Source organism: Antennarius striatus, chromosome 22 (assembly GCF_040054535.1).
Source record: "Antennarius striatus isolate MH-2024 chromosome 22, ASM4005453v1, whole genome shotgun sequence".
Taxonomy (NCBI): Eukaryota; Metazoa; Chordata; class Actinopteri; order Lophiiformes; family Antennariidae; genus Antennarius; species Antennarius striatus.
This window is the reverse complement of record NC_090797.1, coordinates 708,900-735,804: the sequence shown is the minus strand read 5'-3', so window position 1 is coordinate 735,804 and position 26,905 is coordinate 708,900. Positions and strand designations below refer to the sequence as shown.

General features: G+C 50.2%; 9 protein-coding genes across 13 annotated transcripts; 4 read left to right on the top strand and 5 right to left on the bottom strand.

The window, feature by feature from the left end:
• The first annotated feature begins 195 nt into the window (after positions 1–195).
• Positions 196–2,835, top strand: opn1sw1 (opsin 1 (cone pigments), short-wave-sensitive 1). The gene is made up of 4 exons (XM_068307060.1): positions 196–1,911; positions 2,097–2,262; positions 2,337–2,576; positions 2,734–2,835. The coding sequence occupies exons 1-4, from the start codon at positions 1,310–1,312 to the stop codon at positions 2,833–2,835; spliced, it is 1,110 nt and encodes a 369-aa protein (XP_068163161.1). The 5' UTR covers positions 196–1,309.
• A 198-nt stretch (positions 2,836–3,033) lies between these two features.
• calua (calumenin a) lies at positions 3,034–6,206 on the bottom strand. Of its 3 annotated transcripts, XM_068306342.1 has the most exons (7): positions 6,072–6,206; positions 5,024–5,248; positions 4,684–4,877; positions 4,442–4,608; positions 4,258–4,318; positions 3,555–3,754; positions 3,034–3,479 (listed from the first exon to the last, which is right to left on the bottom strand). In XM_068306342.1, the coding sequence occupies exons 2-7, from the start codon at positions 5,239–5,241 to the stop codon at positions 3,375–3,377; spliced, it is 945 nt and encodes a 314-aa protein (XP_068162443.1). In that variant the 5' UTR covers positions 5,242–5,248; positions 6,072–6,206; the 3' UTR covers positions 3,034–3,374. The 3 variants fall into 3 exon arrangements, with proteins under 3 accessions (XP_068162443.1, XP_068162441.1, XP_068162442.1); XM_068306340.1 differs by having other exon boundaries at positions 4,442–4,877; XM_068306341.1 differs by having other exon boundaries at positions 4,442–4,877; positions 6,100–6,186.
• A 162-nt stretch (positions 6,207–6,368) lies between these two features.
• zgc:193726 (uncharacterized protein LOC561161 homolog) lies at positions 6,369–7,418 on the bottom strand. 2 transcript variants are annotated; one of them, XM_068307372.1, is made up of 5 exons: positions 7,234–7,413; positions 7,093–7,152; positions 6,937–7,020; positions 6,823–6,867; positions 6,369–6,744 (listed from the first exon to the last, which is right to left on the bottom strand). In XM_068307372.1, the coding sequence occupies exons 1-5, from the start codon at positions 7,317–7,319 to the stop codon at positions 6,615–6,617; spliced, it is 405 nt and encodes a 134-aa protein (XP_068163473.1). In that variant the 5' UTR covers positions 7,320–7,413; the 3' UTR covers positions 6,369–6,614. The 2 variants fall into 2 exon arrangements, with proteins under 2 accessions (XP_068163473.1, XP_068163474.1); XM_068307373.1 differs by lacking the exon at positions 6,823–6,867 and having other exon boundaries at positions 7,234–7,418.
• A 439-nt stretch (positions 7,419–7,857) lies between these two features.
• atp6v1f (ATPase H+ transporting V1 subunit F) lies at positions 7,858–9,415 on the bottom strand. The gene is made up of 2 exons (XM_068306771.1): positions 8,777–9,415; positions 7,858–8,359 (listed from the first exon to the last, which is right to left on the bottom strand). Exons 1-2 carry the CDS (start codon positions 8,932–8,934, stop codon positions 8,158–8,160), a joined length of 360 nt encoding a protein of 119 aa, XP_068162872.1. The 5' UTR covers positions 8,935–9,415; the 3' UTR covers positions 7,858–8,157.
• Positions 9,416–9,619: 204 nt separating this feature from the next.
• Positions 9,620–10,387, top strand: lamtor4 (late endosomal/lysosomal adaptor, MAPK and MTOR activator 4). Its single transcript, XM_068306772.1, has 4 exons — positions 9,620–9,693; positions 9,828–9,911; positions 9,984–10,101; positions 10,179–10,387. Exons 1-4 carry the CDS (start codon positions 9,691–9,693, stop codon positions 10,274–10,276), a joined length of 303 nt encoding a protein of 100 aa, XP_068162873.1. The 5' UTR covers positions 9,620–9,690; the 3' UTR covers positions 10,277–10,387.
• A 373-nt stretch (positions 10,388–10,760) lies between these two features.
• On the bottom strand, positions 10,761–13,360 carry LOC137589198 (ADP-ribosylation factor 4). The gene is made up of 6 exons (XM_068306770.1): positions 13,116–13,360; positions 12,691–12,771; positions 11,744–11,853; positions 11,582–11,653; positions 11,377–11,502; positions 10,761–11,298 (listed from the first exon to the last, which is right to left on the bottom strand). The coding sequence occupies exons 1-6, from the start codon at positions 13,180–13,182 to the stop codon at positions 11,212–11,214; spliced, it is 543 nt and encodes a 180-aa protein (XP_068162871.1). The 5' UTR covers positions 13,183–13,360; the 3' UTR covers positions 10,761–11,211.
• Positions 13,361–13,814: 454 nt separating this feature from the next.
• Positions 13,815–16,837, top strand: gcc1 (GRIP and coiled-coil domain containing 1). Its single transcript, XM_068306337.1, has 3 exons — positions 13,815–13,981; positions 14,339–14,799; positions 14,865–16,837. Exons 2-3 carry the CDS (start codon positions 14,431–14,433, stop codon positions 16,752–16,754), a joined length of 2,259 nt encoding a protein of 752 aa, XP_068162438.1. The 5' UTR covers positions 13,815–13,981; positions 14,339–14,430; the 3' UTR covers positions 16,755–16,837.
• Positions 16,838–17,254: 417 nt separating this feature from the next.
• On the bottom strand, positions 17,255–21,638 carry dennd6b (DENN/MADD domain containing 6B). 2 transcript variants are annotated; one of them, XM_068306339.1, is made up of 20 exons: positions 21,413–21,638; positions 20,745–20,783; positions 20,625–20,667; positions 20,434–20,543; positions 20,281–20,361; positions 20,094–20,199; positions 19,925–20,004; positions 19,777–19,839; positions 19,651–19,706; positions 19,438–19,560; positions 19,197–19,292; positions 18,900–18,994; positions 18,726–18,791; positions 18,584–18,648; positions 18,423–18,512; positions 18,287–18,340; positions 18,106–18,215; positions 17,922–18,024; positions 17,775–17,849; positions 17,255–17,698 (listed from the first exon to the last, which is right to left on the bottom strand). In XM_068306339.1, exons 1-20 carry the CDS (start codon positions 21,551–21,553, stop codon positions 17,582–17,584), a joined length of 1,713 nt encoding a protein of 570 aa, XP_068162440.1. In that variant the 5' UTR covers positions 21,554–21,638; the 3' UTR covers positions 17,255–17,581. The 2 variants fall into 2 exon arrangements, 1 of the variants encoding a protein (XP_068162440.1); XR_011034119.1 differs by having other exon boundaries at positions 17,633–17,698; positions 18,128–18,215.
• Positions 21,639–22,025: 387 nt separating this feature from the next.
• Positions 22,026–26,404, top strand: lta4h (leukotriene A4 hydrolase). Its single transcript, XM_068306338.1, has 19 exons — positions 22,026–22,237; positions 22,974–23,104; positions 23,201–23,321; positions 23,496–23,564; positions 23,679–23,783; positions 23,863–23,915; positions 24,000–24,072; positions 24,160–24,300; positions 24,377–24,400; positions 24,493–24,563; positions 24,650–24,761; positions 24,838–24,982; positions 25,056–25,159; positions 25,248–25,318; positions 25,501–25,555; positions 25,628–25,723; positions 25,797–25,879; positions 25,955–26,059; positions 26,139–26,404. The coding sequence occupies exons 1-19, from the start codon at positions 22,088–22,090 to the stop codon at positions 26,266–26,268; spliced, it is 1,839 nt and encodes a 612-aa protein (XP_068162439.1). The 5' UTR covers positions 22,026–22,087; the 3' UTR covers positions 26,269–26,404.
• The last annotated feature ends 501 nt before the right edge of the window (positions 26,405–26,905 follow it).

The window sequence follows — 26,905 nt, the reverse complement described above, 5'->3', positions numbered from 1 at the left end:
GAGAGGAAACAGGGGCTGAAAGATCCGTTCCGCCAAGTCCTGAGAATAGTTCCCCGTGTTTATGCATTAAAACACTTTACCTTTAAACTCAGCTGAATTTTCTTTTTAAATTACAAACTCTGATACAAAATTGATCACACAAATAGACAAAACATAATGAAATTTTTATTTTTATTTGTTTTATTTTTTATTCTTTGATAATCCCTGAAGGGAAATTACAAAAAAAAAATACATATAACGTTAATGTTTATCTGGCTGTTTAGAAATGAGTAGAAATAAGTAGATGTGAAATAAAATCCATTACACATCTGATAATTTTATTCATCTGTTATAATTATGTCAAAATAATTAGCGCCATCACACAGCCGTATATTTCTGAATTTGTATTCCCACGTCTCCGTTTGAAACCAGCGTCTCCCTTCATGGAGGACGACCCTTAAAGGCCCTTAAATAGATTTAAAACACACTCCTGTTTCTTCATTTGGACTCTTCCGCCAAGTTTCATCAAAATCTGTTGATCAGAGACACAAACGACCTGATGTAATGTGATGTCCTTGGAGGAGATCATCGTGTCGTGTCACTGCTGTCTCTCTGTGACCCCACAACGACCCCCTGATCCGGATTACCACCTGGATCCGGATCCACTCATCCACAGCGGTGGAACGTCACCATTCCTGGTGCTTTTATTTCCACCAATCAGTTCTTACATTTATTTTATCACCTCACAGGGCTTAAGATGGAGCAAAATGATCAATATCGAAATCAATCAATCGGTTGATTGATCAGGAGCGATGATGAACTTGATTGCCGATGGAGGGCGAGCAGAAGAAAAGGAGTTCAGACACGATTAAACGATTTAGTCACGACCCAGCTTCACCTTCATTTTCTTTTGCCCCCTCCCCTCAGAGTCAGCTGATGAATGATGAAGGTGAATGACGGGGGGGGGGGGGTTACGTGATGATCGGAGGGTCAAGATTGATGGATCCATCGTCATCCTCAGATTAACCCTTTGTTTCAGACCAGTTTAGTCCAGTTTAGCGGGAGCTGTGGAGAATTTTGGTCCATAATCTTATTTTGTGAAGACCTGATGAGGATTAGGAGGATTAAGGGGGGGCGACCGGCTCAGGTAATCCTAAACATCCTGATTAGAAGTCACACGGACTGAACCTGAGAGGCTCTTCTAGGATCTTCTATCTGGAGACCAGCTGCTCCGCTCCGGTCTGGACCTCGGCTTGGGGGTCTTTAGGGGGTTTAGGACCTGTATATAAAGAGGCTGAAGTCCTCGGGGGGGTTAAAGCTGTGAGTCACCATGGGGAAGCACTTCCACCTGTACGAGAACATCTCCAAAGTCAGCCCCTTTGAGGGGCCCCAGTACTACCTGGCCCCTCAGTGGGTGTTCCACCTGCAGACCATCTTCATGGGCTTCGTCCTGTTTGCTGGAATGCCATTAAACTTCGTCGTCCTCCTGGTGGCGCTCAAGTACAAGAAGCTGCGCGTCCCGCTCAACTACATTCTGATCAACATCTCCGTGGCCGGTTTCATCTTCGTCACCTTCTCCGTCAGCCAGGTGTTCATCTCCACCCTGAGGGGCTACTTCTTCCTGGGTCACACCATGTGTGCCCTGGAGTCGGCCATGGGATCTATCGCAGGTGAGTCCCACGTCTCCATCGGGATCAATAGAGGTATTGATCAGTCGATCTGGTCCACTGGGCGGATGGTAACCCTGGACTCTTTCTCTCCAGCTCTTGTGACGGCCTGGTCTTTGGCTGTCTTGTCTTTTGAAAGGTACCTCGTCATCTGCAAGCCCTTCGGTGCCTTCAGGTTCACCAGCAACCACGCCATGGCTGTGGTGGCCTTCACCTGGTTTATGGGTGTCGGCTGCGCCATCCCGCCTTTCTTTGGCTGGAGCAGGTAGGCGACACGCCCGCAGAGCTTCACCATACTTGGATAGTTTGATGTCACATCTTTGTTGGAGACTCTTCAACAAGAGTCTTTTGTGACTCTTGTTGAAGAGTCTTTTGTTGAAGCTCTGCAGGAGACACGCCCGCAGAGTTTCACCATACTTGGACACTTTGACGTCACGTGTCTGTTCTCAGGTACATCCCTGAAGGTCTGGGCTGTTCCTGCGGACCGGACTGGTACACCCACAACCAGGAGTTCAACTGCAGCAGCTACACCAACTTCCTGATGGTGACCTGCTTCATCGCTCCTCTCGGCATCATCATCTTCTCCTACTCACAGCTCCTGGGCGCTCTGAGAGCCGTGAGTCCTGAAGTCGCAGTTTGAAGGTCCTGGTTGAAGCTGAGGCTGGAGGTCTCACTGGTGGTTGTGTTCAGGTCGCAGCCCAGCAGACGGAGTCTGCCTCCACCCAGAAGGCGGAGAAGGAGGTGTCCAGGATGATCATCGTGATGGTGGGCTCCTTCGTCACCTGCTACGGGCCGTACGCCGTGGCCGCCGCCTACTTCGCCTACTCGTCCGACGAGAACAAAGACTACCGGCTCGTCACCATCCCGGCGTTTTTCTCCAAGAGTTCGTGCGTCTACAACCCGCTGATCTACGCCTTCCTGAACAAACAGGTGAACAGGCCACGCCCAGGTGGGGGCGTCGCCCCTCAGAGGGTCGACTCTGACTTCTATTGCCACCGCCGCTCAGGAGCCTCTGCTGCCCCCTAGTGGTCCAACCGATTCTTAAAATTAAAGATGACTTGTTTGTTCCTTGTGGTTCTTCCTTCAGTTTCACGCCTGCATCATGGAGACGGTGTTCGGGAAGAAGATGGACGAATCGTCAGAGGTTTCCTCAAAGACAGAGACATCATCCGTTTCCACGGCGTCGTAATGTTTCTACACAAACAATGTAAATACAACAAACACTCATTTGACTGTAGAGCTCTATTTAGACCAAAGCAGAAGAAAATCTAATAAAAAATATAAAGTTGTTATGTCCTCTTTTCAGTTACTGTCTATTATGGGGTGAAATGGGCGGGGCTTAAATCAGAGCATCTTATTGTGTAACCAAACAGACAAGGAAGTCAAATTGTTTTTAGTGTTTTTTTTATTAGAAAGCAGCTGCAAAAGTCAAAGTTCTGACGTGCTCCCATTCATGACATCATCATCACTCAATGACATCATCAATTCAAAGATGCGAAATGTCATGAAGAGCTATAGTTTCACAAAACATGCAAAAAAGTGCTGTGAGGCCGTGAGGTCAGTGAACGCACCATAAGAGGAGAGTTTGGCCCCACCAGGGAGGAAGACGAGGGACGGACTGAAGGGACCAGATGCAGCGACCGACTCAGAAGCATAAAGTTCTTCCACGTGATCGCCATCTGCTGGTTCTGTAATAAATTACTGTCTAAAGCGCGGGTTCGAGTCCCACTAGAACTCGTCGTGTCGCAGCAACGCCTCACCAAAGTCCGTCACCTGACTCCCGACGAACACGTCGTATTTGTCCAAGATCTCCTCCTTCGTCAGCTTCCCGTCCTGAGGAGGAGAAAGACGGGAGTTAGACGCTCTGGACCGAATGGGCGTGGCCTAAGGGGGCGGGGTAGGTCTCACCTGGTCGGAGTCGGACTCGTGCAGCAGGTGTTTGGCTTCGGCCACGGCGTGGTCGTAGTCCGCCGGCAGGATCCAGTCCAGCGTCTCCTCTTTGTCCATCTTCCCGTCGCCGTTCTTGTCTCGGAACTCGGCGAACTGCTGGCGTTCTGTCGTCACCCAGTCAGGCTCCGCCTCCCCGTCCTCCGACATGTACATGTCCCCTGAGACCCCGAGTCACAGCAGGAGCAGGGAGGAGTCACAGATGTCAGCGTTCAACAAGTCAATTCAGTACGAGTCCTCTCCCTCTGCAAGTCCTCTCTCTCTATGAGTCCTCTCTCTCTACGAGTCCTCTCTCTCTACGAGTCCTCTCTCTCTACGAGTCCTCTCTCTCTACGAGTCCTCTCTCTCTACGAGTCCTCTCTCTCTCCGAGTCCTCTCTCTCTCCGAGTCCTCTCTCTCTCCGAGTCCTCTCTCTCTCCGAGTCCTCTCTCTCCGAGTCCTCTCTCTACGAGTAGTCTCTCTCTCTGAGTCCTCTCTCTGTACGAGTCCTCTCTCTACGAGTAGTCTCTCTCTACGAGTAGTCTCTCTCTCCGAGTCCTCTCTCTACGAGTCCTCTCTCTACGAGTCCTCTCTCTACGAGTCCTCCTCTGTACGAGTCCTCTCTCTCCGAGTCCTCTCTCTACGAGTCCTCTCTCTACGAGTCCTCTCTCTACGAGTCTCTTACCGATGTACTCTTGCAGGTCGATGAGGCCGTCTCCGTTCTTGTCGATGTCTTCTATCGTTTCCTGCGACAGACGACATGGTGTGAGTGACATCATGGGGATGACATCATGGTGATTACGTCACAGCGATGACATCATGGCGATGACATCACAGTGGTGACATCACGGGGATGACATCACCCCCACCTGCACCACGATGTCCTTCATGTGCTCGTACTCCTCAGGATGGAGGAACGACGTGAACTCTTGCTTGTCGGCCACCATGTCTCCGTTGCCGTCGGCGACCCGGAAGCGCCGCTCATCCCTCATCATCATTTGGGTGTAGTTGTAGTCGCCGTCCGTCTGCGGGCTCTCTGTGGGAGGCGACCAATAAGAATCAAGAATGGGAGATGGCTGGGCGGCGGCGGTGGGCGTGGCAGCGGCGTTACCCAGGTAGCTGCTGTACGTCACGTTCTTGTACTCGTCCCAGGTGACCCGGCCGTCCCCGTCCAGGTCGAAGTCCTTCCACTGACCCTCCACGCTGTCGTAGACGTGTTGCATCTGAGCGCGCTTGATCCAGTCCCTTAGCTCCGCCTCCGACACAAAACCGTCTTTGTCGGCGTCGATTTTGTCCACGATGATGCTGCGGAGACGGGAGGGTGGTCTCAGTTCAGCGCCACACCCGTTACGATCTAAAGCGAACCCGCCCCCGAGGAACCTCTGAGGCTCCGTTCTGAAACTTTTAGCTTCATCACAAACACAAACAGCACGAACGGCCCCTGAACGCACCTCAGCCTCCGTTTGCTCTCCTCCGGTCGGAGCTGCTCGAAGCTCCGTGCTTCCTCCCGGCCCAGAAAAGCTTCGTGGTCGTAGTCGAAGTTCTGCTGGTCGTCGTGTTCCAGTTCGCTCAACGGCGCGTCGGCGTGAACGCGACTCTTCTGCTCCGTGGGTTTGCTGCTGCCGGAGACGACGCAGAGCACGAAACACATCAACAGGGGGCGCACCATCGTGAGGCTGGGACAGGAACACAAACAACCAATCAATAAAAACGACAAACAAAATCAACACAATTTATCAACAAAAAACAAAAACACAATTAATCAACATCAACATTCAACACAATCAACAAAAACACAACAATACACACAATCAACAAAAACACAACAAAAACAATCAATCAACACAATCAATCAACAAAAACACACAAGCACAATCAACAAAAATAACAAAACAACACGACACAATCAATCAGTGAAAACACAATGGACACACACACACACACACACACACTATCAGCAGAATCAACAAAAACAACAACACAATCAATAAAAACAGGACAACACAGCTACACGACACAAACACCACAAACAACACAACAACAACAACAACACAAACAAACCCCAGCCGCTCTCGTGACGTCACTCTGTGGTTCACAGAAATCTGATCAGCTGATCATATTATTTCACTATTTCATTGAGGATTGAACTGTTTTAAATGAAATACCAGACGAGCTGATGATAAACATCCTGACGTAAACTACGTCATGACGTCATTAGCTGCGGTACTTTTACTTTTATCGGTGTTTTAAGGCTTTTTATTGATAATTCAGATTAAACCCTCCAGATGTTCTGGTTTCATCCTGGTGTGAAGAATTTAATTTATTTATTCTCATCATTTTTTCTCTATTTATTGACAAACGTGTTTATTTCGCCTCTAACAGAGGTTTATACGTCCGTAAAAACTAGCACAACATTAGCCGCTAGCTTGGCGCGAGCCTCCTCTGTGGAGATCCTCCCTCGAGCTTCTTTTCGACTCAAACGGACACGTGACGCCTCACCTGCGCGCGAGCCGCTCCGGTTCTTCACCTGAGTTCCGTTCTTCACCTCCGAGCCGCGTCTCCTCCGCGCTCCATCACCCGGATACCGGACAGCTACTTCCGCCTTAGCGCAGCCAATCAGGAGCAGCCTATGACGTTCCTCTCGATCCATCTGGGCTTACGTCATAGAGTGCTAGCTTCTCATTGGCTGATGGATGCGTGCGGACTAACGGCCCCGCCCTGCCACGTACCCAGCTGGAAAAACCAGCGCGAGCCTCAGTAAGAGACGCGCGTGAGGAAGAAGCGGATTAAAATAAGTTTAATTCAAATTAAAGCTTTATTTTAAAAAGTGAAAAATAACATTAAAAAACATTTAAAAAAATTAAAAGAATAAAGTGAAGAACACATTTTTTACTCTTCATTCATATTCATCATGAGTCAACAGCTGGGATGAGAATGATGATGATGATGATGGTGATGGTGATGGTGATGATGATGATGATGATGATGATGATGATGATAGTGGTGATGATGATAGTGGTGATGATGATAGTGGTAATGACGTCACTTCTTTCCGATGCCGTACGGATCGCTGGTGGTCTTCCCCGCCGTCTCGTCGCCGCGTTGCAGAGAGGAGCCCAGCTGGGACAGGATGCAGGTGGACAGGACGCAGTCGCCAGGGGGCCCCGCATGGCTGGAACAGAGGTCAAAGGTCAGAGCAGAACATAGTGGTCATACATGAAGCGGGAGGTTCAGACGTGACGGTACGTACCCCACAGAGAGGGTAGTGATGTTCTCGGTGTTAAACGGAACGCCTCTATAAGAGAACCAAAAACAAGTTGAACCCTCTGAACCTCCCGACATTCACAGCGTGGCGTTCACTGACCGTGGGAAATTGTCCCACAACTCGTCCCGCAACTCATCCCGTGACTGGTCCGATGTGTTGTTGACATGTTGACTGGTCTCTAACCTGTAAACAAACACGATTCTTCAGGTCGGTTGTCGATCCGGTGGTCATGTGACCGTCGGCCGTCAGACTCACCAGGTGGAGTTCAAGTCTCCTCCCTCCAGGTGAACACGGGCCGGCGTCCGACCATCATCACTACAAACATCATCATCATCATCATCATCATCATCATCATCACCACATTCCATTTCAGAAGCGTAGCCCCTCCCCCCTCACCTGGAGCTGTTGCGTGGCAGAGGTAGAGGTCCTGCAGACACAGAGACCATCATCATCATCATCAGGAGCGACAAAGCGGACGTCATCGTGTGTTGGACCCGGTCGGATTCTGAAGCCGTTCTGTCTGTCGACGCTCAGTTTTTCTCCAGCGGCTCTGGGATCTGGACTCTGACCCAGATGGAGGCCCCCGTCAGATCAATACCGCCCGATCAATAACCACTGTTTGTCTTCATCAGCTGAGAACTGCTCTGACCTCCGGACCGCTGCCGAGAAGAACCCGCCCACATGTTTGTCTGCCTACGACCCGGTGTCAGGTGTTAGTGTCTTTATTATTTCATCTTTAATATTTCATTTGATCAGTTGATCAAATAAGATTAAATCAATAAACCCGACAGATTGATCATGGGTGATCTTAAAGAATAAAATAGAAAAATAAATAGAATGTATTGATCAGCTGATTTTATTTTCAATTTTAATAAAAGTTAATATAGATTTTTAAATTATTCCGATTTTAATTAAAAAATGTTATTATAAAATTAAAAATTAATGTATTGATCAGGTGATTGACAGTTTGTTTCCGGCGGTTCAAATGCGTTAATTTAAAAAAAATCCAGACGTCACAAGCAACAAGATATTTATTCCTTTCACATCTATCATAGTTTTATAAGTTACAACATTTGGAACAAATAAACAACAAACAAATAAACAAACAAACAAACACTGGACCGTTTCTCATGCCATCAGGATATTTTCAGCTGCCAGGAAGTAAAACTCGACGTGAGTCACAAGGAGCTAAGGCGTCGTCCACTTCCTGGAAACTGAACCACAAACAGTCTGATGGGGGGGCGGGGCTTCTGTCCTCGCTGTCGCAGACTCACACACACAACGTTGGCCACACCGGGGCGGAGATGCTGCGCGGGGCGTCTACCGGAAGTCGTCGGCGGAGAACATGCCCTTGGCGCGGCGCAGGATGGAGTCCTTGGAGGCGTCGTACGGATGCTCTTTGGACGGGATCTCCAGCACCGCCGGGATGGACTGCATGTGGGCGTCGATGGCGTGGCGGATCATCTCGGCGATGAACTGGTTGATGAGGATGATGCCGATGTCGTTACGAGCCAAAAAGCTCCTGGAGGGAGGGGCAAAGGGGAGGAGCCTGAGATTAGTCAACGCCCAAAAAACAGACAACCAGACTTAACAAGTTAGTGAAAAAAAGTTTTAATTTAAAGAATAACAAAAAAATATTAATACACAGAAAAAATGTTACTGGATAAATAATAATAAACATATTTATAGAATATAAATATTTTTTATTATTTTTATCATTAATATTATTTTATTATTTTTATTTTTGTTATTAGAAAAGTGTCATTAATGAGATGATAAATAACCAGAAAACACGTCAGTCAAATTTCCATCAGTATCTTGTTGTTTAACGGACCGGACTTCCGGTTGAATTAATTACTGTTATTTTGGATCGTCCGGTTCCGAATCGCTGAATTAACCCGCAGAAAAATCTAGAAGAGATTTATTTAAAGGTGTTTACTTGAAGGTCTCCTCGATCTCCGTGATGCTCGTGTCCTTCTCCACCACCAAGAAATTCGGTTTCCGGTTCTTGTTGAGCTCCCCGATGCCCCCCAGCAGGAATCCGGTGCAGGTGTCTTCATCACCGATCACGGCGATCAGTTTTCCGCGGCCCGCCATCACGGAGGATCGAGATTCAACCGATGAGAGAGGAGGAATGGAGTTAGCTTCTAGCTGACAGCTGCCGATGGTCACGTGAGGAGATCAGCTGACCGCACTTCCTGTCTAGAAACGGAAGTTAGAAGAAACACGGCAGCGCCCCTGCTGCTCGGCGGAGAAACTGTCAAACGGAAATTAATCCCTATTAAACCACTTTTAACAACAAACATGCTTTGAAGTCAAACCGGAGGTGATCTTTACTGAATGGCCTTCGTTTATACTCGGAACAACAGAAACAAAGACGTCATCGAGAGACGACAACGTGCTGCCTTCAGGAGCCGTGGGGAATCTAGAACCCAAACTAACAAAAACAAAAGTAATCGTCTCGGGAAAGTATCTTTGTGAAATCTTAGCTTTTAATGTGTAATTAACGTGTGCACACATTAATTGATGACGTAGTGACTTTGTTTTGTAATACACGCTCTATAGTAACTTCCAGCCTTCTAATATTATTTTGTTGAGCGGAATTTGCATAGTCATGGTGTATTTGTCACTTCAAGCAGGATATTTACTATATAAAATTAAAATTATTCATTGATCTGAATATTAATGTGCCTATTAATATTATAAATACGCACAAAACGGCTTGTTTTGAGGACTCTTTCATGGAGTTTTTAAATGTCCGATGTCATTGAACGCAGCAATAGTCACGTGAATGTTCCCAAAGACGGGCGGAAATGCAGCTGAGCCGCGGCTCGTGAAGGAGACGGAAGACAGATGGTGAGTTTTCATCGTTCACCGTTTTATTTTGGGGCTTTTTTAACCATTTGTGTGACGCTTTGTGTGTCGCGCGCCTCAGTTAGCCTGCTAGCAGTTAGCCGGTTAGCTCAACTGTTTCCTGCTCGTTGCTTCAGACGACAGCGGCTCTGACTTCGGGGCTGGAGCGGATCCCGGATCAGCTCGGGTACCTGGTGATCAGTGAGGACGGGGTCCTGGCGGTGAGTGACGTCAAACTACGACTTCACGTGAAAAGCTGCATTACGAAACCCGTGACGTAATTTCCTCTTCAGTCTGCAGGCGAGCTGGAGAACGACGAACACACCGCGGGTGTGATGATGCAGATGGTTCGGACGGCCTGTCGGTTCCGACTCCCCGGGTCGGCCGAGCCGGCTTTCAAACGCATGTCAGGTGAGATCACGTGATGCCGGGTCGAGTGACCGCCTCCCGTGGGCGTGTCCGTCTCACCTGGTCTCGTGTCTCCCCAGTGATCCTAGAAGATTTCGTTTACACCGTGACGGTTTCAGGTCAGAAGGTCTTCGTGGTCAAACGTCAACACAACCAGCAGGAGCCAATCAGTGTGTAGAGATCTGATGACGTCAAATGTGACGCCTGAGTTGAATTTACATAAAGTTTTGGATGTTTGAATTTGTGTATTTTATTTGTATGTGGTGAAAAATAAAAACCTTTAAACGTGTTTCATGTGAGTGGCACACACACACACACACACACACCATATGAATTGATTCTGATGACGGGATGTTTACAGCTTCAACCAATCTGATGCTTCATCTTAAGGTATATCAAATGATGTCATCACCGGAGGGTGTTAACAGTTACAAAATGACACCTAATTCTGCTTCCTGTTTGCTCAGGTTTTGGTGTTTATCTCCACTTGTAGTGCATTAGCGCTGGATGCTAAATTATTCTTTAACATTCTTTAAGAACAAATCATTTATTAAACTAATTACTTGGACACAGAATCAACAGAAGAGTTAAATAAAACAAGTTTGATCATTAGAGACATTTATAAAAGTTTATAAAAAACAAACTTTGATATTTGAAGGAAATAAAGAAGAAAAAAACCTTTATTGCATCATCGTCTCTTCACATTGAAAGGAATGAGGCCTTCAGGTGTGGAATGAGACATCACATGACCAGGTAGGTGTTGCCTGTCATAAGCCCCGCCCATGTCCACATGTACACTTCCTTGTCATTAACTCCGCCCCTTGTACACTGACACCTGCAGTAAGCTCCTCCCCTTCCCTTCCATCCTGACACAACAGTTAAAACATGCAAATTAAAAAAAGAAGAACAGATTCAACAAACACCTGCAGGAGCAGAAGGGGCTGATGGGAAATCAAATGAGCTGTGAGCTCTGAGTCCGTGACATCACTTCCTCCTACAGACGGACATAATATAATTTAAAAAAAACAAAAACAGTCTTTTGAACTCCTCCTCCTCAGTTTGTACACGCTGAACGAACGCCATCAGCTACTTCCTGGTTTCCTGTCAGGTGACCTAACGCTTCGCCAGCTCACTGGATAGCCAGTCCAGCCCTTCGTACAGACCGTGACCCTGAGTGGCGCAGGTGGCAAAGACCGTCCACTGAGGAGAGACGACAGCGATCAGTGTGTGTGTGTGTGTGTGTGTGTGTGTGTGTGCGTGCTTGCGTGTGTTTCTTACAGTTCTGTTGCGCAGCTCATGCAGGCCCAGTTTTTCCGTCAGCACTCCGACGTTCATGGCGTTGGGAAGATCCTGTTTGTTCGCAAACACCAGGATGACCGCGTCCTTCAGCTCCTCTTCGTCGACCTGCAAAAAGTCATGTGACTGATGACATCACGCCTCAGCAGAGTGGGCAGGGCGGCGACGTGCCGACGTGGGCACTCACCATCTTCATCAGCTCGCTGGCGGATTCTTTGATTCGTTCTTCGTCGTTACTGTCGACCACGTAGATCAGCCCCTGACCAGGAAGCAGGGGTCAGAGGTCACACATACAACCCAGATAGAGAGCGTTAGATCTAAAGGGGCGGAAGAGCCGCAATCTTGGTACCTGTGTGTTTTGGAAGTAGTGTCTCCACAGAGGTCGGATCTTATCCTGACCGCCAACGTCCCAGACGGTGAAGCAGATGTTTCTGTACTCAACCGTTTCAACGTTAAAACCTGGAACAGACGTGTGAGAACCGTCAGAGACGCTCAGGAGTGTCACAGAGTGAGACGTCCTGTCTGTAGAACATCTTTGGAGTTCTGTCCTTCAAGCTGGAGGAGTTCTTCATCCTCCTGTTTCACACTACATCAGGGGGGTCAAACTCATTTTCACCAAGGGCCACATCAGCATAACGGCTGTTCTCAAAGAGCCAGATGTAACTAATACATGTAACTAAATGTAATTCAATGTAATGTAACTAAATGTAACTACTCCTTAATGTTAAATAACTCTGAATTTATTACTTTTTCAAGTTATAAACATTATAGTTTGTAACTCGCAAAAACATGTTTGTTTCTCTGTTCTAACATAAATGCTTTTAATTGATCAGGTTATTAAACCCACAGAACTCCATCAATCAAGGATCAAACTATCAATGAATACAAAGAAATAACATCAAACACATGTTAGGACATTAACTTTGCTCACAACGTTTCAGTCAAAATGGGCTGAATTACTGCAATATGGGAAATGTAGTTTTGGTCAAAGTACACTTTTGACCTATTTATTTTAGACACTCTGACCTTTTATGCTCTCACGGGACACATAGAATGATGTGGAGGGCCACATTTGGTCCCTGGGTCTAGAGTTTGACACACATGGACTCGAACATTAACCCAGATCCAGATCCAGATCTGTCATGGAGTCACCTGTCTGTTTGTTTAACAGCTTGAGGTTTTTAATTAGCAGCCTGTCTGGTGTCTGAGGAGCTAACAGCTGTTCCGCCCGGATCAGATCAGATCGAACCTTCTCTGTGGGTTCGATTGATTGATTATTTATCATTGATTACTTACCGATAGTCGGGATGGTGGTGACTATCTCTCCCAGCTTCAGTTTATACAGGATGGTGGTTTTCCCGGCCGCGTCTAACCCGACTGAAACGAGACATCAGAAGAGAGGCTTCACACAACAGACCATAATATCCTACGTGAGCTCCAGACCGGAAGTGTTAGAACTCAAACGGACCTTCAGACAACAGAACCAGCGGTCATGTCGAACTGGACCCGTTAGCTCAGAGTTAGCTGGTTAGCTTTAGCCGGGTTATCCTCAACAAAACGCATTTTCTGTTAAATTTAGACTTAAGGTTCACTCAAAATAAACTTAATAAGTAGCATAAAGACCCAAAATGTGTGTTTAGAGACACAAATCTGTGTTTCCGTCCTCCCGCGGGTTAGCCCCGGTTAGCCCCGGAGCTCGCTAGCCGAGCCGCAGCGCTCACCCATCAGTATCCTCATCTGCCTCTTCCCGAACAGTCTGGAGAACAGCGACGAAATGGTTAAACCCATCGTGATGAAAACGTCCCGGTCGGTTTACCGGAGGAGAAACGAGCCGGTAAGGCAGATGTCAGGCGGTTAACGGGACCAGAGCTGCTCGTCTGAGCCGCGACGCGTAGGGAATGTCGCTCCACCGGACGGAGGCGAGTGGGCGCAGCTCCTCAGTGCCACGTCCAGGCCAACGCGGAGTAAATGACGTCACGACTTTGAAAAACTTTATGTGTATTTGTAAAATCTGCTGCCTTCCTTTCTCCCGGAAAACACATGAATCACACCGATTTAAACGATAATAGTTCAGTTTCCTGCCTTTTAAAACAGCCACGTCACCATATTCTGTTTGACAACGATCTAGTCCAGCTCAAGCATTTGTTATAATCATCTTATTACAGTAATTACTGATTCCCACCTTACGTTTTACGTTTTGTTGTTTTTCTTCTATTATTTGGTGTATGTATGTATGTACTGTATGTGTATCTATGGGTATTAATCATCTATTTACTATCAATTATTTTTGCTTTAATCGCATTTTGTTTGTTCTGAACGATCGTAAATTATATTTTAAAAATAAATCTACTCGTATTTAGCTCGTTATATTTATTCCGGTAGACTTGAATGCACCACGACATCCCCGCCCCCTCCCGCCTCCTCCCTCTCCGTCAGACCAACATGGCGGCTGTTTGGTGACAGGACGCGTCTCTTCGGATAAAAGTCCAAGTTATCGATGTATTTAAGGATCTCTGATCTGATTGGTCACGTGGGAATCGTTTTGACGTCATATAAAACCTCCAGTCAGCTGACGGCTGCGCGTCAGGTGAGAACCGGAACCGGTTTGCGGGGTGATCCGGGTTTCGTCCGTCCGGTTTGACTCGACTGGTTCACTTTGATCACGTGATTCTACGTCTTACTTCACGTTAATCACGTTAATCGTAAATTAACAGTAAATAAAGTTAAAACATTTTATATCCGGGTCTGTTCGACCCGGAAGCAGAGCGACACGTCTACACCGGTCTGTGTGTGAAGTTTGGGAGTGACGTGTTGACAGAGAATCCACTTCCGGTCTAACAGACAAACCCGACCAGCCGGAAGTCGTGCATCCGGTATGATCACGTGACGTCATTAAAACGTGAACAACCTTTAAAATTCAACTGTACCTGTTTGGTTTTTGCAGCTAACCGGGTCAATATGAGCAGAACCGGTTCTGCTCCCGTCCCATAGGGGACCCGCCCCCCCAGAACCCCCACACCACGTCGATCTGGAATCATGGAGAAGTTTGGGATGTCGTTCGGCGGCGGCCCCAGCAGGAAGGAGCTGCTGGACACCATCGAGGCCCAGAAGAAGAAGCTGGTCCAGTACCAGACCCGCTTCAGGGACGTGGTTCTGGCCTACAGGAGCCTCCTGAAGGAGAAGGAGGCGCTGGAGGCCAGCCTGAAGGTCCTGAGCGCCCCCCAGGAGGGGGATCAGGAGCAGCCTGCGCCGGACGCCGCCGCGACAGACGCCTTCCTGGAAGCCCCCGACGATGGATGCTCGCTCCACAGCGAGGACAGCGAGGACACGACGGCGTCCGCCGACCGGGGGGAGGAGCAGAGCGAGGAGGAGCAGGCAGAGCCAGGAGACCAGTCCGGCGCCGCGGTAGGTATCTGATGACATCATTGCCACCTGTGACATCAACAGCTAACCTTTGTGTTCCTTTCCAGCCACTGCGGTCAGACACCGACGGCTCGGAGAACGGGAGCGCCGCCTCGGAGCGGCGGGAGGCGGACCCCCGCGTCACGCGGCTGCGGAGCCAACTGAGCACGCTCACCGGCGCCCTGGCGACCGTCACACAGGAGAAGTCGCGCATGGAGGCGGGTTTCCAGGCCGACCGGCGGCAGCTGAAGCAGGAAGCGGAGGAGCTGCGGGAGCAGACGGCCACCGCCGCCGCGCAGCAGGAGGCGGAGCTAGAGGCGGTGCGGGAGCAGCTGGCGGAGAGCCGGGCCCGCGTCATCACGCAGCAGCACGAGCGCGAGCAGGAGCAGGGCGACCACGCCCAGCAGTTGCGTGAGCTGCAGCGGCTCCTCCAGCAGGAGCGGGCGGGGCGGCAAGATGCCGAGCTCCGCCTCCAGGACGCCAGCGCCGCCGCCCTGGCCACGGCTCGCGCAGCCGACCGGGGAGCGGAGTCCGAGGCCCGCCTGAGCGAGGCAACGGAGGAGCGGGACGAGCTGCGGCGGCGGCTGCTCGCCGCCGAGGAGGAGCGAGGGCGCCCGAACCCCCAGGTGGAGGAGCTGCGGTGCGAGCTGGCGGCGCTGAAGGAACACTTCCAGCAGCAGATCGGCGCCGAGACACAGAAGGCCAGCGAGGCGGAGGAGCGGGCCCGGCAGCGGGCGCAGGCGGCGGAGGCGCGGGCGGCAGGGCTGGAGCTGCGGGTGTCCGAGCTGTCGGACGTCCTGGGCGCCAGCGAGAAGACGCGGCAGCGCGACCAGAGGAACGCCCAGCGGCTGCGAGACCGCCTCCTGCAGCTGGACGCAGAGAACAAGACGCTCGCCATGGCGGCGGCGGCCGGCCGCGCGGCGCCCGATGCCGACGACTCGCAGTTGGACTTCCTGGCGCTAAAGGAGAAGCTGGAGAAGGTGAAGAAGCTGCTGCTGCTGGCGGCGCAGAGGGAGCCGCAGCGCCACCTGCTGGAGGAGGAGGAGGAGCAGGAGGAGCAGGGGGCGGACCCCGGCGAGCACTCGGCGCCATCCTATCAGCAGGAGCTGCGGCAGGTGAGGGAGGAGTTTGAGCGCTACAAGCTGCGGGCGCAGGTGGTGCTGAAGAACAAGAACGTTAAAGATGGCTGCCAGGCGCGGGAGCTGGAGGAGCTGCGCGACCAGCTGGGCGAGCTGAAGGAGAAGTACATCAGCCTGCGCATCCAGAGCGACGAGGCCGACGCCCACCACCGCCAACAGCTGGAGGAACGGCGGCGGCAGGAGGCGGAGTTGCAGCACGCCCACAGGCAGGAGGCGGAGCGTCTGGAGGGGCGGCGTCGCGACGAGCTGCTGCAGCTGGAGGCGGAGCTTCACAAGCAGAGGGAGAGGACGATGGCGCTGCTGGAGGAGAAGGACCGCGAGCTGGAGAGGCTGCGGCTCGCCGCCGCCAGCGGCCCCCCCGAGAGGAGGGAAGAGGAGGAGGAGGTGGAGGCAACGGAGGGCGACGCTGTCGGCCACGCCCTGCGGCGGGCAACGTCCAACGAGCCGGCGTTGCTTCTCTACTCCGAGCAGCTCGCCAGGATGGAGGTGGAGCTGGGGGGGCTGCGGCGGCAGAAGCACCGCCTGGAGGACGACGTCCACCGGCTGCAGGCTAAGCTAATCGCTAACGGCGAGCGGCACGAGGAGGAGGCGGAGCATCTGAGGGCGCAGCTGGACAAACTCATCCGGGATCAGAGCCGCGAAGGCGCCAACATGGAGTACCTGAAGAACATCGTGTTCCGCTTCCTGACGCTGCAGGACGCCGGCGGCAGGAAGCAGACGCTAAACGCCATCCTTACCATCCTGCACTTCAGCCCCCAGGAGAAGCAGAGTGTCGCCCGGCTGCAGGGGGCGCCGTGGTGGGTGGTGGGCAAACGGTAGCCAACACCCCCGAAGAAGAAACTAAATAAAACGCTTTCTGTCTGTCAACAAACAAACGACAGTCACTGTAAATAAAGATTCCACAAACACTTGGTGTGATTCTGTTTACCTTTAACATTTGGTTTTTTGAATTTGTCAAATTTAATAATATTTTTAATTTAATGAGGTTTATTAAAAAATATTGCCATTTTTATAATTTATATTCTTTCTCAATTTAAATGATTTTTTTATATTAATTTATCTTTAATATTGTATTATACTTTTATATTTATATTGTATTATTTAATATAATTTCAACAAAAAAATTCAAAACTTGTATTATTATTAAAATTTTATAATTCTGACTCAAAACATTTAAAATGTTTACATGAAAATGAATGCAGGTAAACGTTTTTATATTTGATAACTGGAATAGTAAAAATATTTCGTAATAAATTTTTATCAGTCCTTTCTAAAAACATTTTTTCTCATCTGAAATTCAAGAAAAAAAAAAAGAAACGTTCGAGTGATTCCGATTCTTTATTTCTCAAAACAAATAAATATCTACTGACAGTTTGCTAGTAAATAAAAGCGTTTACATTCAGCTGTGATAGAAAAATAACATCTGTTCAAATCTGTCAAACAATAAGAATCTAATTTAAAATTAGATTTATTTTTGTTAGAAAACGAGTCTTTTTTCAGTTCGGAGAAAAAAAAGGTTTTTATTTATCGGAGAAAAAAATCGGTTGTTTGTTCTAAACCTTGAGGGAGGAGTCACGGCTGAAACTCACGATGCAGACGGGAGCTCCTGATGCACTTGAACGCATCGCGGCAGTGGGCGGAGCCGCTCAGCTCAGGACCGCCTGCAGGTCGCCGGGCAATGACTCGACAATGGCGCTCACGAACCCGTCCAGCCGGTCCAGAACGCTGTCCTTCAGCTGCAGCTGCTGGCGCCGCGCCTTCACCTGGAACACACCTGAGTCAGACTGGAGCCCCGCCCATATCAGCGCCCCGCCCCTCTATTATGCCACTCCCAATCACCTGCTTCTCCCTGAGCTTCAGCACCAGGTCCACGATCTCCACCTCAGACTTGTCTCTGGTCCAGCCCAGCAAATCCTGGAGGGAACATCAGCTGTTAGCCCCGCCCCTTTAACGGCGCCCTGATGACATCAACGACACCTGACTCACAGCGTCACAGATGGCCTCCAGGTGGAGACTCTCCAGCTTCTGGCTCATCTCCCTGTGGCGATGTCGGTACCACCCGTCAAAGTTCTGACACCTGAGGAACTTCCTGTCAGGAGACAGGAAACAGGAAGTGGCTCTAGAACCCAACAGGTGGGCGTGGTCCCTCCCGCCCCACCCCTCGGCTCACCTGTACAGCCCTATCCAATCACCTTTGAGCGGCGAGGTGAGCTGGGGCCCGGCATGCTCCAGCGTGGCCAGGAAGTCGTCCTGACTGAAGGGGCGGATCTGGGGCGGAGTCTGGAAAACAAAACGCCTGGTGTGACATCAAGAGTGACATCATCGTGACATCATCGCCACTTCCAGTTTACCTTCCAGGGAGTGACGGATCTCTGAAGGGGCATCAGGCTGGCCATGTAGCGCTCCTGCCGAGACAGCGGAACGTCAGCAACACTTACCGACCAATCAGAGCGGCTGGCGGCTCACGGAGCGATCTGATTGGCTCACCAGGGGGATGATGAAGCTCTGCGTGAGCTCCAGCAGGTGTCTCCTCAGGATGACGCTCTGGACCTCCGACGGACGCTTCCTCTGGATGCCCTGCACACACAGACGGCGTTCTGCACTCTGATTGGTCAGGACTCACCTGTCCCTTGGCCCCTCCCACCTACCTTCAGCAGCCGTTTGATCAGGATCTTGTCTTTGTGCAGGAAGGTCCTGTAGGAAGTGTAGATGCCTGCAGACGGAAGTAAAGGTGTGTCAGGAGTGAAGCCCCACCCCCTGGTGAACGTGTCATCACCTCAGTCATGTGACCTGGTTTGGTGTCCAGCGCCTTCAGTTTGGACGGCTTCTTCACCTTCACCTGTTTGGGGAGGTCACCTGAAGAACAGGGTGGTGAGAGGCGGGGTGGGACAGGGGGCGGGGCCAGGCGGGGCATTCCCCTCTGGCGCATTCCAAACTTGTTTATGTACTTGTTTACTTGTTTACCTGCCATCTTCAATTCTCCCAGTCGGATCACGTGAGGCCAGTTCTGGAAGGTCTTGATGAAGAACGGGTTGGTGACGCCCAGGAGCACGCTGGGGCTGGACAACAACCAAACAAACAAACAATCAATGAATAAACTAATTAATGAATAAACAAACAAATAAACAAACAGACGTGTACAGCAGGTCCGTTCAGGTCCCTTCAGCTGTGTTCAGGTGTTTTTTGGTGTGTTAAGGTGCATTCAGGTAAATTATGGTGCATTATGGTGCATTAAGGTGCGTTCAGGGGCGTGGGACTCACGGGGCCTGGGTCCTGGTGGTGAACTCCCTGAACTCGCTGTCGTGGACGGTGAAGTACGGCCGGAAGTCGCAGCAGAACTTCAGCGGGCTGATGGAGCTGAGAGAGATGCTCTGGTTACCACGGCAACACTACCAGCACCTCCTGCTGTTTACGTGTTTATATAAATGGTTGCTGTGGAAACGTCAGCCCGGACATCAATATAATCCCGTTTTGAGAACGGAGCGTTCTGATTGGACGATACCTGATGAGAGCCAGAACGGTTTCCGAGGAGACGGTGGGCGACGGCGCCATGACGATCAGCGGCTCCCCCAGCAGCGTGAGCTCCCAGAGCATCTGCAGGTGCACAAGGACCGACTGGAAGCACCTGAGGTCAAAGGTCAGGATGAAAAAAAACAAAAACATTAAAAATCAATAATCAATCGTTGTGTGTTAATAATCAGGGTGGGGGGCGGACCTGAACAGGTCCAGCTCGTGGATGGTGGGCAGGAGGGTTGGAGCCGGCAGGAGGTTCTGGGGGTCGAAAAAAAACTTTATTGTTCGTTCGTGCTGACTCAGTGATGAAGCCCCGCCCCTTCCTGACCTCAGTGGGCGTGTTCCTGACGGGACTTCCTCCCAGTTTGTCCGATTTGGAAGGAATTCGAACCTAAAAAAACAACAACATACATTTAATTCACTGTAATTCACAAGCCCCGCCCCCCCAGACAGACCAAGCCCCCCCTCCCCCACACCTGTAAGACCACGCCCATCACTGGCAGGTTGAGGGTCTGTCCAGGAACGGGTGGCGGCCATTGGTCGATCTCGTTACACACTGTTAGGACGGAAAACAACCTCAGCAGTGATGTCATAAGGCTCCAATCTGATTGGCCCGGTGCTGTGACGCGAGCATGACATCATCACCTGTCTCCAGGACCGGTTCCAGCTTGTCGAAGAACTCGGGTGCGATGATCTGCAGCAGCGAATGGAACAGGTGGACGTACGGGAACCGGGACACCAGCACCAGGGACTGAGGGCAGAGTCACATGACCAGTCAGCAGCCAATCAAATGGGACGTGAGGGGGGGAGGGGAGGGGGAGTGACCTCTGACCTTCTGGAAGTACCCTCTCTTCACAGAGACGTCCTTCACTTGTCTGAAATACACGTAACCGAAGAAGTGGGACGCCTCGGCCTGCAGGGACAGAGGGACGTGATGAAGATGAAGATGATGATGATGATGATGATGATGAGGGCGTGTCCTCACCTGCAGGGCGACGGGAGCGTCGCCGTTGTAAACGTCTTCTCTGACCTTTGGAGCCCTGCGACCGACCGACTGACGCAACCGGAAGCTGAACTGAGTGTCCCCAAGGCATCCTGGGAAATCAGGTGTGACCTTCAACCCTTCGCACACACACACACACACACACACACAGACGGCTAATCAGCTGTACTTACCTGAGTAAGAGTCTGGGAAGGACAGGTAGCAGATGCTGGTTTTCTGATAAAGATTAGAGAGAATCAGGATCAATAAACTCATCAATACGCTGATTGATAATCAGAGGACAGCTGACTTACCTCTTTCTCTGTGAGTTTCACGTCCTGAGGATAAACCAGCTGAAAACACACACACACACACACACACACACACACACACACACACCTGAGTGACTAGAGAGGTAATATTTTAAAATGACAGTTTTTCTAATGGAGTTCTGTTCGTGTCAATAATCAAATAAATTAACGAACCCAAAAGGGTCAGATACACAAGAATATAGTTCAAATTCACTAAATTATGTCCAGGACTTCAAAAATAACTAATAATATTTTACATTTAACGTGTTTACTTCAGCTGCCAGCTTCAAAGAGCAACACACGCTCACACAGAATGAACCCCCACCGGACTCCATTTAAAACAACAGAAATTTAACTTTTGTCCGCTTGTTTATGTACCACGATTAAGTCTCATGACAAGTCAATTTTATTCTTATTCATGATTAGACCATAATGTTAACATCGGCTGTTAAAACGGGATGTAAACATGAGCTGTTGTCATGGAAATAGTTCGATGCCCCATTCACCCCAAAGGATCATTGAAATCATTCACGACGTTTATAGTTCATCAATATTTTTTAATCAAAATGATTCCCGTCGTGTTAATCAATAATTTATTCATTTATCTATGGTTTTATTTGTGCCGTTCATTGCCGGCTGATGCTAACATGCCAAGCTAACGACGCTCCCACCTCGATGGCCTGCCCGAGCTCCAGGTCGAAGGTCACCACACACACGCACTCCAGCCACGAGGAGAAGCGGGCCCACGGACGGCGGCTGTCCCCACTGTCCGCCGCCTCACGGCGGAGCGAAGCGGCGAAAGGGTCCGTCATGACGGCATCGGAGCTCCGCGTACTCTGCGGCTCATCCTCGGCTCCTCCATTGCAGGTGGAGACGAGCGACGAAGAGGACCTCTGGGGGCCCCTAGCGGCGGACACCGGTAAATACAGAAATATGACGTAGTGGGGTAACATAACACAACGTACACATACAAGCATTAAAAACGTGGAAGCACGACTCGTATTTGACTGTTTTTATAGAGTAAAGAGTAAATAATACGTCATATAATTATTTATACAGTCGCTATAACTTTTTTGGATGAACAGTTCCGTTTTAGTTGAAAAATAAAAGCTCGCATTTGCTTCCCTCGTCTGCTGCTGACTTATTTTGAAAAACCGCTCAACGGATATTTGCAGAGGAAGTTCCGGTAATCTACTTTTCAAAATAAAAGCCTGTGTTTCTTTCTCTCGGTAGTTATATTTTGAAAAGCCACTCACCGGATGTGACCAGAGCACGTTCCGGTTGTAACACCACCGCGGACCCCTGACAGCCGGCTCAGTCTCTCCGTTCCTCCCGGACAGATCAACATGTCGGCCGACCCTTGCTCCTTCGCGTCCCTCGGCAGGTGCGCCACCAAACACCTGAACCTCACGCTCCACCTGGACTTCGTCAGACACGTCATCAGAGGGAAGGTGGAGCTGACGGTGGAGGCTCTGGAGGACCGGTTCTCCGCTCTGGTAACGTGAAGGGCTCCCGGTGCGGCTCCGTGTTAGCCGCGGTGGCTAACGGAGCCGATGAATGAATGAGTCTTAGATTTCAGACCGTATTTATTGTCCGTGAAGGGGTCCATCAATAAACCGATGGTTTCTAATATTTAATCACTTTAATGTTCTTAAATTAATTCTTAGTTATAAATTATCCATACTGATTATAATTAAAAATTTTATTCATACGTTTTAGACACATTTATTTAAAGTGGCGCATCTCAGTTTGAGTTTTAATGAAGTAGTTTTGCTACTTTTTTTTCGTCATTTCCGGCTGAATTTCGTCTCAGCGTAAAAACGCGGAAGCGACATCTTTGTAAATAATAATGTGGACTAAATCAATTCTACAAAATTGAATCAATTCATCTTAACACAAATAAAATTATAGTTGTAGAGAAATATATAAAATAAAACATAAAAGCTTAAATGGAAAAAAAAACTGCAGGCAGGCAAACAAAAAATTAAATATATTTTTATTCTGATGACGTCACTGCTTCAGGCTGGCTCTGTCTGGACTTGGTAACTCATGTTAAACAGGTGTGCTTACCTGTGATCAGGTGATTGATGTATTTATAATCTGCAGTTTACTCAGTGAACATCTCAGGTTTATTCCCTGGACTTTGACTTGCAGGCTGTCTATCAGCAGGCGTGTGCGGCCTGACGGGGCTGATATCAATCTCATTAATCAAACTTGATTGATCTGCTGCAGACTTTGGACACCAGAGACCTGAAGATCATCTCCGTGAGCGCAAATGGCCAGGCGGCGCGCTTTACGATGGGCCCCAAACACAGCTTCAAGGGGACGCCGCTGGACGTGGCGCTGCCTTTTGACCTCTCCAGGTGACGTCTCCTCCTCCTCGGTCTAATGCGTGACACCCATTGAGCGCGGCGTGCGGCTAACGTGTTGCTAACATGTTTGCGTTTCCCACTGTCCAGAGGGCAGCACGTGGTCGTGGAAGTGACCTACGAGACGTCGCCTTCGGCGAAGGCGCTGCAGTGGCTCACGCCCGAGCAGACGGCCGGGAAGAAGCAGCCGTACCTGTTCAGCCAGTGTCAGGTGAGCAGACGGTTAACTTTCTTCACTTCCTGTTTGTTTCACAAACGAGCGACGGTTAGCAGGAAGTGGCTTACTCAAGGACAGGAAGTAGTTTATGCAAGGACCAGTGAAACCACAGCAGCTCTCGTGTTGAATCCCCAAACTCACCACTGTTCCCTGTGCCTTGTCTTGCAGGCGCATCACTGCAGGAGCATGATCCCCTGTCAGGACAGCCCGTCCATCAAACACACCTACTACGCCCAGGTAATGCCCGCCTGTCGGCCTGCCTGTCAGAGTGACCCGAGCGTTGTCTGACAGGTGCATCTCGTCTGTCCGACATGTCTCCTTTCGTCCTGTGACCTGCGTTTTGTCTCTCAGGTGTCCGTCCCTAAAGACTTGGTGGCGGTGATGAGCGCCATCAGAGACGGACAGGAAGTGGACCCCCAGGACAACAACCGGTCCATCTACAGGTTCCGCCAGCCGGTGGGTCCGCTCTCATTCGCTGATTAACCAGGAAGTGGTTCTAGTTCTGGTTGCTAACCGGTTTGACCTTTGACCCCAGGTGCCCATGCCGTCCTACCTGATCGCCATCGTGGTCGGGGCTCTGGAGAGCAGGTAAGTCGTCCTCGCCTCGCCTGAGCGGCGATCCCGGCTCCACCTGCGGCAGGTAAACATCTCTGTGCTCTGATTGGTCGACAGGGAGATCGGACCCCGGTCCAGAGTCTGGTCGGAGAAGGAGCTGGTGGACAGAGCGGCGTTCGAGTTCTCAGAGGTAAAGAAGCGGTGCAAACAAACGTTTTGACGTGTTTCCATGTTACCATGGTGACACGTGGGCGTTGAACTCACAACCTCCCGTCAGACGGAGACGATGCTGAAGACGGCAGAGGAGCTGGCGGGGCCGTACGTCTGGGGCCAGTACGACATCCTGGTTCTGCCCCCGTCGTTCCCCTACGGGGGGATGGAGAACCCGTGTCTGACCTTCACCACGCCCACGCTGCTGGTGCGTACTCACACACACACACACACACAAAATGGGCGGGGCCCTCACTGACCAGCTGTTTGTCGTCTCTCTACAGGCGGGGGACAGGTCTCTGTCCAACGTGAGTCCCTCTAACGCCTCCTGTCTCCGCCGGTGGATGTTTGATTCGCGCCGTGGCGCCATCACTCGCTCTCCTGTCCTTCTTCCTGTCAGGTGATCGCCCACGAGATCTCCCACAGCTGGACCGGGAACCTGGTGACCAACCGGACCTGGGAGCACTTCTGGTACGCGTTTGACTCCGCCCCCCCCAGTGGATGCAAGCGTGGGGCGTTTCCATGGCGATAACCGCCTGACTTCCTGTCTTGCTCAGGTTGAACGAGGGTCACACGGTCTACCTGGAGCGCATGATCGGCCAGCGGCTGCAGGGGGAGCAGTTCAGGCAGTTCAAGGCCGGGGGGGGCTGGAAGGAGCTGCAGGACTCGGTGAGGACCCGACCCCATCTGGGTTTGAGCCCCCAACCCATCCCGGTTCCTGACTTCCTGTGGGCGTGTCCCTCAGGTGAACACCTTCGGAGCCAACAACCCCCTGACCAACCTGGTGCCCTCCCTGGAGGAGGTGGACCCTGACGACGCCTTCTCCTCGGTGCCCTACGAGAAGGGCTTCGCCCTGCTCTACCACCTGGAGGAGCTGATGGGGGGCCCAGGTAAGACCCCCGCACACCTGGACCCTGAGCCCGCCCCCTCCTGACCCGCCTCGTCTCTTCCCACCCCCCTCAGAGGTGTTCATGGGTTTCATCAAGTCCTACATCCAGATGTTTGCCTACGGCAGCGTCACGTCGGACGAGTGGAAGTCCTACCTGTTCACCTACTTCAAGGAGAAGGTAGGACCAGGAAGTGGGGCTCTGACCCCCCTTACCCGGCCTAATCCCCCATGACCCGTCTGACCCCAGTTTCCTGTTTGTGCCTCAGGTTGACATTCTGAACAAGGTCGACTGGAACGCCTGGATGCACACGCCCGGGATGCCCCCAGTTAAACCCCAGTGAGTGGACCTCCTCAGACCTCCCCCAGGTCTACCAGACCTCCCCCAGGTCTACCAGACCTCCCCCAGGTCTACCAGACCTCCCCCAGGTCTACCAGACCTCCCCCAGGTCTACCAGACCTCCCCCAGGTCTACCAGACCTCCTCTAAACCCCTGTGTTGTGTTCTTCCGATGTGCTTCAGGTACGACACCACGCTGGCGGACGCTTGCATCGCTCTGTCCCAGAGGTGGATAAAGGTAAGACCTGGACCTGCCTGTCTTAGTTTCTCATGATGGGACTCAAACTTCCAGCCTGGCGCCCCCCCTCAGGCCAAAGACCAGGACCTGAGCAGCTTCAAGGAGTCCGATCTGAAGACGCTGTCGTCCCACCAGGTCATTGAGTTCCTGTCCCTCTTGCTTCAGGAGGTAAACCCCTCAGACCACTAGAGTCCACTAGAGACCACTAGCGTCCACTACAGACCACTTCCTGTCCCCTCAGGATCCTCTTCCTCTGACCCACGTGATGAAGATGCAGGAGGTCTACAATCTCAATGCCTACATGAACAGTGAGATCCGCGTCAGGTGAGGGTCTCTCTCTCTCTAAGACCCGCCCCGTCCAGCTGCACGGCAGCTGCTGATTGGCTGTTCTCACCCCAGGTGGCTCCGGCTGTGCGTCCGCTCCAGGTGGGAGGAGGCGGTTGCCACGGCGCTGAAGATGGCGACGGAACAGGGCAGGATGAAGTTCACGCGGCCGCTGCTCAGGTGCGTTACCACGGCGACATTTCTGCAGAAACTTCAAGTTTTGTTTCAAATTTAATTTTGATTTTTTTTTTTTCCCCAGGGAAGTTTTTAACTTTGACAAATACCGGAAAGAAGCCGTGTCAGCGTTTGTGGCTCACAGGGGGACGATGCACCCAGTGACCGCCGGCCTGGTCGCCAAGGACCTGAAGGTGGACACCAGCAGTCTGTAAAACCAGACCGGTCTGTAACCATGGGAACCAGACGAAGTCGTTCTGAGACAGAATCAGTCTTTTCAAATTTTTTCATTTTCAAATATTTTGAGTTTCAGCAGAAAAGAAAAACGATTTCATAAATAAACGTCTGAAACGAAAAGGTTTTCTGTCTTGTTTGATTTTAAAGATCATCTGTGGTTCAGAGTTTAAATAAATGCTTGACGTTTTTACGCACAGGCAGAAAAGTTTGACAATTTCAGAAACAAACATTGAACATAAAAACGGTCACCGGATGGGCTCTGAACCAACAACCTGAAGGTTCCGTTCAGGATCTCCATCTGTTAACAAACAGGAAGGGTTGCAGCACAGATGCAGAATCCTCTGTCTACAACATTTGTTTTGAAATTTAATCATTTTCCTGTATTTAATTTTTTTTAAATCAAAATTTCAAATTCAAAATGTCTTCTTTACCATTTTTTGACAGCAAAAAACAAGATTTCAATTCAGTTGAGATTTATTTTTATTTATTAGAAATAGAAATTATTAGAAAGAGTTGCATGAATATTTTAACTGGTTGTTTTGTGATTAACTATAAATTATTTTTAAAAATTAAAGTGATGTCATAATTTATAACAATTTATAAATCATAATTTCA

Bases quoted from the DNA above. Each gene is read 5' to 3' on its own strand.
- opn1sw1 (XM_068307060.1), top strand. From the start codon at position 1,310: ATGGGGAAGCACTTCCACCTGTACGAGAACATCTCCAAAGTCAGCCCC. The intron at 1,912-2,096 runs GTAGGCGACACG...GTCTGTTCTCAG, and splicing joins CCTTTCTTTGGCTGGAGCAG to GTACATCCCTGAAGGTCTGG. The intron at 2,577-2,733 runs GTGAACAGGCCA...TTCTTCCTTCAG, and splicing joins ACGCCTTCCTGAACAAACAG to TTTCACGCCTGCATCATGGA.
- calua (XM_068306340.1), bottom strand. From the start codon at position 5,241: ATGGTGCGCCCCCTGTTGATGTGTTTCGTGCTCTGCGTCGTCTCCGGC. The intron at 4,878-5,023 runs GTGCGTTCAGGG...CCGTCTCCGCAG, and splicing joins GAGAGCAAACGGAGGCTGAG to CATCATCGTGGACAAAATCG. The intron at 3,755-4,257 runs GTAAGAGACTCG...TCGGGGTCTCAG, and splicing joins CGACCTGCAAGAGTACATCG to GGGACATGTACATGTCGGAG.
- zgc:193726 (XM_068307372.1), bottom strand. From the start codon at position 7,319: ATGACGTCCGCTTTGTCGCTCCTGATGATGATGATGATGGTCTCTGTG. The intron at 7,021-7,092 runs GTGAGTCTGACG...GTTTGTTTACAG, and splicing joins GGAGACTTGAACTCCACCTG to GTTAGAGACCAGTCAACATG. The intron at 6,868-6,936 runs GTCAGTGAACGC...GTTCTCTTATAG, and splicing joins TTGTGGGACAATTTCCCACG to AGGCGTTCCGTTTAACACCG.
- atp6v1f (XM_068306771.1), bottom strand. From the start codon at position 8,934: ATGGCGGGCCGCGGAAAACTGATCGCCGTGATCGGTGATGAAGACACC. The intron at 8,360-8,776 runs GTAAACACCTTT...CCCTCCCTCCAG, and splicing joins GAGATCGAGGAGACCTTCAA to GAGCTTTTTGGCTCGTAACG.
- lamtor4 (XM_068306772.1), top strand. The intron at 9,912-9,983 runs GTGAGTGACGTC...TTTCCTCTTCAG, and splicing joins GTGAGGACGGGGTCCTGGCG to TCTGCAGGCGAGCTGGAGAA. The intron at 10,102-10,178 runs GTGAGATCACGT...GTGTCTCCCCAG, and splicing joins GGCTTTCAAACGCATGTCAG to TGATCCTAGAAGATTTCGTT.
- LOC137589198 (XM_068306770.1), bottom strand. From the start codon at position 13,182: ATGGGTTTAACCATTTCGTCGCTGTTCTCCAGACTGTTCGGGAAGAGG. The intron at 11,854-12,690 runs GTAAGTAATCAA...CGTCTGTTCCAG, and splicing joins CACCACCATCCCGACTATCG to GTTTTAACGTTGAAACGGTT. The intron at 11,299-11,376 runs GTAAGAAACACA...GTCTCTCCTCAG, and splicing joins ATGAGCTGCGCAACAGAACT to TGGACGGTCTTTGCCACCTG.
- gcc1 (XM_068306337.1), top strand. From the start codon at position 14,431: ATGGAGAAGTTTGGGATGTCGTTCGGCGGCGGCCCCAGCAGGAAGGAG. The intron at 14,800-14,864 runs GTAGGTATCTGA...GTTCCTTTCCAG, and splicing joins GAGACCAGTCCGGCGCCGCG to CCACTGCGGTCAGACACCGA.
- dennd6b (XM_068306339.1), bottom strand. From the start codon at position 21,553: ATGACGGACCCTTTCGCCGCTTCGCTCCGCCGTGAGGCGGCGGACAGT. The intron at 20,005-20,093 runs GTGATGATGTCA...CCGTCCTAACAG, and splicing joins GGAACCGGTCCTGGAGACAG to TGTGTAACGAGATCGACCAA. The intron at 18,341-18,422 runs GTGAGCCAATCA...CTGTCTCGGCAG, and splicing joins AGAGCTTCATCATCCCCCTG to GAGCGCTACATGGCCAGCCT.
- lta4h (XM_068306338.1), top strand. From the start codon at position 22,088: ATGTCGGCCGACCCTTGCTCCTTCGCGTCCCTCGGCAGGTGCGCCACC. The intron at 25,724-25,796 runs GTAAACCCCTCA...CTGTCCCCTCAG, and splicing joins TGTCCCTCTTGCTTCAGGAG to GATCCTCTTCCTCTGACCCA. The intron at 25,880-25,954 runs GTGAGGGTCTCT...TTCTCACCCCAG, and splicing joins AACAGTGAGATCCGCGTCAG to GTGGCTCCGGCTGTGCGTCC.